The 9,732-nt window shown below is 38.6% G+C and overlaps 1 protein-coding gene across 3 annotated transcripts in view; it reads left to right on the forward strand.

Annotated features, from left to right (window-relative positions):
• Positions 1–296: 296 nt before the first annotated feature.
• The window catches only part of LOC141288606 (SLAIN motif-containing protein-like), a 40,361-nt gene continuing 30,925 nt past the window's right edge, over positions 297–9,732 (forward strand). For all 3 annotated transcript variants that reach the window (XM_073820768.1, XM_073820769.1, XM_073820767.1), the window contains exons 1-2: positions 297–441; positions 1,435–1,983. In XM_073820768.1, the coding sequence (XP_073676869.1) occupies positions 1,439–1,983 (545 nt within the window). In that variant the 5' untranslated portion in view covers positions 297–441; positions 1,435–1,438. The remainder of the gene's footprint in view (positions 442–1,434; positions 1,984–9,732) is intronic.

A 9,732-nucleotide genomic window follows, 5' to 3' on the forward strand; every position in this document is an offset into this window, starting at 1 on the left:
GGGTAGTATGCATTGCATACTGTGCAGTATTCAGTAACTGGTACCCTAGTATTTTATTGTGAGCAAAAACCTTTATTTCGGTCTACAGGACATATTAAAAACTGAGGAAGTTTGTGTCGTGCCTCCATCTACTGGACAATGCGCGTCACCGCAGCCACCGGAGCGCGCACCTACCGCGAGCGTCCAGCAGGCGGAGCTACATTTCCATATATGGTCCGTGGCGTTACTGCAGTGGGCGGGACTTCGCATTCGATTGGTTCAACTGGTGTCCATCACTTCTGGTCGATAGCAAACGAGCTAACTAGCTCCACACAGCCAAAATACAGTGTGTGAAGCATAGCGGCGAGAAACCCGCGGTTTACTTATTTAAATCTATTTATTTTTTTTATTAATACAGAAACATTAAATCGGTTATTTGCAGAAGCCGGGACGAAAGGAGAGGTATGTGGATTATTGTGCGAGTACTAAGTTAATTGGAAACAGCTCCGCTTACACGCTACTAGAGAGATGGAAACATACCAGCTTCATGTGGATGCAAATAACTACACTAACCTTTTTGTGTTATTTAACACGATTTTAGTATTGTTTAATGTTTACAGTGTAATTAACTTGATACAAAGTTTTTTTTTTATAAGTATGTCCTTGCTAGTTTAAACTAACCTCATTTGTTTGCTGCTTTGTTTATTTGTTTTGCTAACTTGTGCCATTGCTGTTATTATGAACATTTTGCTAGCGCATAATATTAACCTGATATAACATAATATAGCAGGTTTCGAAAAGGATGAGTTATTGGTGTGTATAATAATATGTGTGTTAACATTAGTAAAAGCAATACTTACAAAGTATATTAGCAGTTTTTGTATTTAATAATTATTTTCTATTTATTACTAGCTTATATTTCTATTGTAGGTTACTAACTAATGCAATATGCTTAACTGAAGACATGTGTGGACTTAAAAACAAACAAAAAAGAACTGTAGGTAATGAGAAATTAGGTAAAGTCCTAGTAAGAAGCTTTGAGAAATGCACTTATACATGTGACTCTGGACCACAAAACCAGACAAGTAGCACGGGTATATTTAAAGCAATAGCCAAAAATACATTGTATGGGTCAAAATGATCGATTTTTCTTTTATGCCAAAAGGATGTTAAGTAAAACTCATGTTCCATAAAGATATTTTGTGTATTTCTTATTGTAAATGCATCAAAACTTAATTTTTGATTAGTAATATACATTGCTAAGAACTTCATTTGGACAACTTTAATTTTCATTTTCTCAGTATTTTGATTGAAAATATTTTTTGATTGATGAAAAATTGACCCTTATGGCTGGTTTTGTGCTCCAGGGTCACATTGTTGATGAATTTATTTATTTTTCTGTATATTTTTCCCTGACACACACATATGAACTGTGTCATTACATTGTTGTTACAGGAGAATGGTCGTCCCTGATGGTGGAAGTGTCATTCAACCAGCGGATAGCGGTGATGCAGACGAGGTGATGTCCAGTTCAGAGCCGGAGTTCGATCCGAATCTGACCACTGCGGAGCTGGAAGAGGTCCGTAAGCTGCAGGAGCTGGTGCGACGTTTGGAGGTCCAGAATCAAGCCCTGCGCAACAGGGGCAGCAACCTCAGCACAGGAACTAACATGAATAACCTGCACGGGGTCATGGACACTTCTCCCAGCGCAGAGGATGCTGGGAACCTGGCGCTATCGCCGCCGGCAGGCAGCAGTAGCAGTGAGGACATGTCTCCACTGCCTGAGGCCTCCAGACTGGAGGATGAGCACGGCGGATTTTTGAGCTTGCCGTGTGCTTCAGGCTCCAAACAAACACTGGGACACTTCGACCCAGGTCTGTCTCCAGATATCTGTGATTCGGACACGCTGGGAGCGAGTGATGTGGGTATGGACCACTCCGCCCTGGACGAGGTGGATGAACTTGACTTGGAGACTTGTGCTCAGGCCGAGGATGAAGACAGTTGGTGGGTGCATTCATCTTTTTATTGTAATGTCACGTAGCACTTTTTCTTGGAAAAATGTTTTACAAAACTTGCCATTACAGTGAGTTTTGACCTTTTGCATGGGCGTTGTTATGCTATGTTACATAATGCACAGTACACTACATGAGTTTTAAAATGGGGACACATTTTGAATCACTAGGCGTCCTGCATTTGCAGACTTATAAATGGTTACTGATTAAAGCTGAGCATCATACACTAAATGACTGAGGATTACACACTACCAGTATTTCAGGTCGTGCCCAACACTTCAAAGTCACACAGAAACTTTGTTGGTAATAGATGCATAACAAATGAAAACAATTTAAAATTGGTTCAAAATTTCAAATAAGATAAACTACACAATTTTCTGTGAACTGAAATCTGTAGATTGGCCCTGACTTTCGGCGTCAACTCATCTGGACAGTAAATGTGGACAAAACTCTTGTACTGTATTTTATAAGACAGCTTTTTAATGCCGTAATATTTTAAGAACAAAGTCGTAATATTACGAGAACAAAGTCAGAGTATTACGAAAACAGAGTCAGAATATTATGAGAACAGAGTCAGAATATTATGAGAACAAAGTCAGAGTATTACGAGAACAGAATCTGAATATTACGAGAACAAAGTCTTAAGTATTACAAGAACAATGTCAGAGTATTACGAGAACAGAGTCAGAATATTATGAGAACAAAGTCAGAATATTACGAGAACAGAGTCAGAATATTACGAGAGCAAAGTCTAAGTATTACGAGAACAAAGTCTTAAGTATTACAAGAACAATGTCAGAGTATTACGAGAACAGAGTCGGAACGTTACAAGAACAAAGTCAGAGTATTATGAGAACAAAGTCAGAGTATTACGAGAACAGAGTCGGAATGTTACAAGAACAAAGTCAGAGTGTTACGAGAACAGAATCAGAATATTACGAGAACAAAATCAGAGTATTACGAGAACAGAGTCAGAATGTTATGAGAACAAAGTCTAAGTATTACAAGAACAAAGTGAGAGTATTACGAGAACAGAATCAGAATATTACGAGAACAAAGTCTGAGTATTACGAGAACAGAGTCAGAATATTATGAGAAAAAGTCTAAGTATTACAAGAACAAAGTCAGAATATTACGAGAGCAAAGTCAGAATATTACGTGAGCAAAGTCAGAATATTACGAGAACAAAGTCTAAGTTTTACGAGAACAAAGTCTAAGTATTACGAGAACAGAGTTGGAATATTACGAGAGCAAAGTCAGAATATTACGAGAGCAAAGTCAGAATATTACGAGAGCAAAGTCAGAATATTACTAGAGCAAAGTCAGAATATTACGAGAGCAAAGTCAGAATATTACGAGAACAAAGTCTAAGTATTACGAGAACAGAGTCGGAATATTACGAGAGCAAAGTCAGAGTATTACGAGAACAGAGTCGGAATATTACGAGAACAAAGTCTAAGTATTACGAGAACAGAGTCGGAATATTACGAGAGCAAAGTCAGAGTATTACGAGAACAGAGTCAGAATATTACGAGAACAAAGTCTAAGTATTACGAGAACAGAGTCGGAATATTACGAGAGCAAAGTCAGAATATTACGAGAGCAAAGTCAGAATATTACGAGAGCAAAGTCAGAATATTACGAGAGCAAAGTCAGAATATTACGAGAACAAAGTCTAAGTTTTACGAGAACAAAGTCTAAGTATTACGAGAACAGAGTCGGAATATTACGAGAGCAAAGTCAGAATATTACGAGAACAGAGTCGGAATATTACTAGAGCAAAGTCAGAATATTACGAGGGCAAAGTCAGAATATTACGAGAACAAAGTCTAAGTATTACGAGAACAGAGCCGGAATATTACGAGAGCAAAGTCTAAGTATTACGAGAACAGAGTCGGAATATTACGAGAACAAAGTCAGAGTATTACGAGAACAGAGCCGGAATATTACGAGAGCAAAGTCTAAGTATTACGAGAACAGAGTCGGAATATTACGAGAACAAAGTCTAAGTATTACGAGAACAGAGTCGGAATATTACGAGAACAAAGTCAGAGTATTACGAGAACAGAGCCGGAATATTACGAGAGCAAAGTCTAAGTATTACGAGAACAGAGTCGGAATATTACGAGAACAAAGTCAGAGTATTACGAGAACAGAGCCGGAATATTACGAGAGCAAAGTCTAAGTATTACGAGAACAGAGTCGGAATATTACGAGAACAAAGTCAGAGTTTTATGAGAACAGAGTCAGAATATTACGAGAACAAAGTCTAAGTATTACGAGAACAGAATCTGAATATTACGAGAACAGAGTCAGAGTATTACGAGAACAGAGCCGGAATATTACGAGAGCAAAGTCTAAGTATTACGAGAACAGAGTCGGAATATTACGAGAACAAAGTCAGAGTATTACGAGAACAGAGCCGGAATATTACGAGAGCAAAGTCTAAGTATTACGAGAACAGAGTCGGAATATTACGAGAACAAAGTCAGAGTATTACGAGAACAGAGCCGGAATATTACGAGAACAGAGTCGGAATATTACGAGAACAGAGCCGGAATATTACGAGAGCAAAGTCTAAGTATTACGAGAACAGAGTCGGAATATTACGAGAACAAAGTCAGAGTATTACGAGAACAGAGCCGGAATATTACGAGAGCAAAGTCTAAGTATTACGAGAACAGAGTCGGAATATTACGAGAACAAAGTCAGAGTTTTATGAGAACAAAGTCAGAGTATTACGAGAACAGAGTCGGAATATTACGAGAACAAAGTCAGAGTATTACGAGAACAGAGCCGGAATATTACGAGAGCAAAGTCAGAGTATTACGAGAACAGAGTCGGAATATTACGAGAGCAAAGTCAGAGTATTACGAGAACAGAGCCGGAATATTACGAGAGCAAAGTCAGAGTATTACGAGAACAGAGTCGGAATATTACGAGAGCAAAGTCAGAGTATTACGAGAACAGAGTCGGAATATTACGAGAGCAAAGTCAGAGTATTACGAGAACAGAGCCGGAATATTACGATAACAAAGTCTAAGTATTACGAAAACAGAGTCGGAATATTACGAGAACAAAGTCTAAGTATTACGAGAACAGAGTCGGAATATTACGAGAACAAAGTCAGAGTATTACGAGAACAGAGCCGGAATATTACGAGAGCAAAGTCTAAGTATTACGAGAACAGAGTCGGAATATTACGAGAACAAAGTCAGAGTATTACGAGAACAGAGCCGGAATATTACGAGAGCAAAGTCTAAGTATTACGAGAACAGAGTCGGAATATTACGAGAACAAAGTCAGAGTATTACGAGAACAGAGTCGGAATGTTACGAGAACAAAGTCAGTATTACGAGAACAGAGTCGGAATATTACGAGAGCAAAGTCAGAGTATTACGAGAACAGAGTCGGAATATTACGAGAGCAAAGTCAGAGTATTACGAGAACAGAGCCGGAATATTACGAGAACAAAGTCAGAGTATTACGAGAACAGAGTCGGAATATTACGAGAACAAAGTCAGAGTATTACAAGAACAGAGTCGGAATATTACGAGAACAAAGTCAGTATTACGAGAACAGAGTCGGAATATTACGAGAGCAAAGTCAGAGTATTACGAGAACAGAGCCGGAATATTACGATAACAAAGTCTAAGTATTACGAGAACAGAGTCGGAATATTACGAGAACAAAGTCAGAGTATTACGAGAACAGAGTCGGAATATTACGAGAACAAAGTCAGTATTACGAGAACAGAGTCGGAATATTACGAGAACAAAGTCAGAGTATTACGAGAACAGAGTCGGAATGTTACGAGAACAAAGTCAGAGTATTACGAGAACAGAGCCGTAATGTTACGAGAACAGAGTCGGAATGTTACGAGAACAGAGTCGGAATATTACGAGAGCAAAGTCAGAATATTACGAGAACAAAGTCTAAGTATTACGAGAACAGAGTTGGAATATTACGAGAGCAAAGTCAGAATATTACGAGAGCAAAGTCAGAATATTACGAGAGCAAAGTCAGAATATTACGAGAGCAAAGTCAGAATATTACGAGAACAAAGTCTAAGTATTACGAGAACAGAGTCGGAATATTACGAGAGCAAAGTCAGAATATTACGAGAGCAAAGTCAGAATATTACGAGAGCAAAGTCAGAATATTACGAGAGCAAAGTCAGAATATTACGAGAGCAAAGTCAGAATATTACGAGAGCAAAGTCAGAATATTACGAGAGCAAAGTCAGAATATTACGAGAACAAAGTCTAAGTTTTACGAGAACAAAGTCTAAGTATTACGAGAACAGAGTCGGAATATTACGAGAGCAAAGTCAGAATATTACGAGAACAGAGTCGGAATATTACTAGAGCAAAGTCAGAATATTACGAGGGCAAAGTCAGAATATTACGAGAACAAAGTCTAAGTATTACGAGAACAGAGACGGAATATTACGAGAGCAAAGTCTAAGTATTACGAGAACAGAGTCGGAATATTACGAGAACAAAGTCTAAGTATTACGAGAACAGAGTCGGAATATTACGAGAACAAAGTCAGAGTATTACGAGAACAGAGCCGGAATATTACGAGAGCAAAGTCTAAGTATTACGAGAACAGAGTCGGAATATTACGAGAACAAAGTCTAAGTATTACGAGAACAGAGTCGGAATGTTACGAGAACAAAGTCAGAGTATTACGAGAACAGAGCCGGAATATTACGAGAGCAAAGTCTAAGTATTACGAGAACAGAGTCGGAATATTACGAGAACAAAGTCAGAGTATTACGAGAACAGAGCCGGAATATTACGAGAGCAAAGTCTAAGTATTACGAGAACAGAGTCGGAATATTACGAGAACAAAGTCAGAGTATTACGAGAACAGAGCCGGAATATTACGAGAGCAAAGTCTAAGTATTACGAGAACAGAGTCGGAATATTACGAGAACAAAGTCAGAGTTTTATGAGAACAGAGTCAGAATATTACGAGAACAAAGTCTAAGTATTACGAGAACAGAATCTGAATATTACGAGAACAGAGTCAGAGTATTACGAGAACAGAGCCGGAATATTACGAGAGCAAAGTCTAAGTATTACGAGAACAGAGTCGGAATATTACGAGAACAAAGTCAGAGTATTACGAGAACAGAGCCGGAATATTACGAGAGCAAAGTCTAAGTATTACGAGAACAGAGTCGGAATATTACGAGAACAAAGTCAGAGTATTACGAGAACAGAGCCGGAATATTACGAGAGCAAAGTCAGAGTATTATGAGAACAGAGTCAGAATATTACGAGAACAAAGTCTAAGTATTACGAGAACAGAATCTGAATATTACGAGAACAGAGTCAGAGTATTACGAGAACAGAGCCGGAATATTACGAGAGCAAAGTCTAAGTATTACGAGAACAGAGTCGGAATATTACGAGAACAAAGTCAGAGTATTACGAGAACAGAGCCGGAATATTACGAGAGCAAAGTCTAAGTATTACGAGAACAGAGTCGGAATATTACGAGAACAAAGCCAGAGTATTACGAGAACAGAGCCGGAATATTACGAGAGCAAAGTCTAAGTATTACGAGAACAGAGTCGGAATATTACGAGAACAAAGTCAGAGTATTACGAGAACAGAGCCGGAATATTACGAGAGCAAAGTCTAAGTATTACGAGAACAGAGTCGGAATATTACGAGAACAAAGCCAGAGTATTACGAGAACAGAGCCGGAATATTACGAGAGCAAAGTCTAAGTATTACGAGAACAGAGTCGGAATATTACGAGAACAAAGTCAGAGTTTTATGAGAACAGAGTCAGAATATTACGAGAACAAAGTCTAAGTATTACGAGAACAAAGTCAGAGTATTACGAGAACAGAGTCGGAATATTACGAGAACAAAGTCTAAGTATTACGAGAACAGAGTCGGAATATTACGAGAACAAAGTCAGAGTATTACGAGAACAGAGCCGGAATATTACGAGAGCAAAGTCTAAGTATTACGAGAACAGAGTCGGAATATTACGAGAACAAAGTCAGAGTTTTATGAGAACAGAGTCAGAATATTACGAGAACAAAGTCTAAGTATTACGAGAACAGAATCTGAATATTACGAGAACAGAGTCAGAGTATTACGAGAACAGAGCCGGAATATTACGAGAGCAAAGTCTAAGTATTACGAGAACAGAGTCGGAATATTACGAGAACAAAGTCAGAGTATTACGAGAACAGAGCCGGAATATTACGAGAGCAAAGTCTAAGTATTACGAGAACAGAGTCGGAATATTACGAGAACAAAGTCAGAGTATTACGAGAACAGAGTCGGAATATTACGAGAACAAAGTCAGAGTATTACGAGAACAGAGCCGGAATATTACGAGAGCAAAGTCTAAGTATTACGAGAACAGAGTCGGAATATTACGAGAACAAAGCCAGAGTATTACGAGAACAGAGCCGGAATATTACGAGAGCAAAGTCTAAGTATTACGAGAACAGAGTCGGAATATTACGAGAACAAAGTCAGAGTATTACGAGAACAGAGCCGGAATATTACGAGAGCAAAGTCTAAGTATTACGAGAACAGAGTCGGAATATTACGAGAACAAAGCCAGAGTATTACGAGAACAGAGCCGGAATATTACGAGAGCAAAGTCTAAGTATTACGAGAACAGAGTCGGAATATTACGAGAACAAAGTCAGAGTTTTATGAGAACAGAGTCAGAATATTACAAGAACAAAGTCTAAGTATTACGAGAACAGAGTCGGAATATTACGAGAGCAAAGTCAGAGTATTACGAGAACAGAGTCGGAATATTACGAGAGCAAAGTCAGAGTATTACGAGAACAGAGCCGGAATATTACGAGAGCAAAGTCAGAGTATTACGAGAACAGAGTCGGAATATTACGAGAGCAAAGTCAGAGTATTACGAGAACAGAGTCGGAATATTACGAGAGCAAAGTCAGAGTATTACGAGAACAGAGCCGGAATATTACGATAACAAAGTCTAAGTATTACGAGAACAGAGTCGGAATATTACGAGAACAAAGTCAGAGTATTACGAGAACAGAGTCGGAATATTACGAGAACAAAGTCAGAGTATTACGAGAACAGAGTCGGAATATTACGAGAGCAAAGTCAGAGTATTACGAGAACAGAGCCGGAATATTACGATAACAAAGTCTAAGTATTACGAGAACAGAGTCGGAATATTACGAGAGCAAAGTCAGAGTATTACGAGAACAGAGCCGGAATATTACGATAACAAAGTCTAAGTATTACGAGAACAGAGTCGGAATATTACGAGAACAAAGTCAGAGTATTACGAGAACAGAGTCGGAATATTACGAGAACAAAGTCAGTATTACGAGAACAGAGTCGGAATATTACGAGAACAAAGTCAGAGTATTACGAGAACAGAGTCGGAATATTACGAGAGCAAAGTCAGAGTATTACGAGAACAGAGCCGGAATATTACGATAACAAAGTCTTAAGTATTACGAGAACAGAGTCGGAATATTACGAGAACAAAGTCAGAGTATTACGAGAACAGAGTCGGAATGTTACGAGAGCAAAGTCTAAGTATTACGAGAACAGAGTCGGAATATTACGAGAACAAAGTCAGAGTATTACGAGAACAGAGTCGGAATGTTACGAGAGCAAAGTCTAAGTATTACGAGAACAGAGTCGGAATGTTACGAGAACAAAGTCAGAGTATTACGAGAACAGAGCCGGAATATTACGATAACAAAGTC

Source organism: Garra rufa, chromosome 16, assembly GCF_049309525.1.
Source record: "Garra rufa chromosome 16, GarRuf1.0, whole genome shotgun sequence".
NCBI classification, from domain to species: domain Eukaryota; kingdom Metazoa; phylum Chordata; class Actinopteri; order Cypriniformes; family Cyprinidae; genus Garra; species Garra rufa.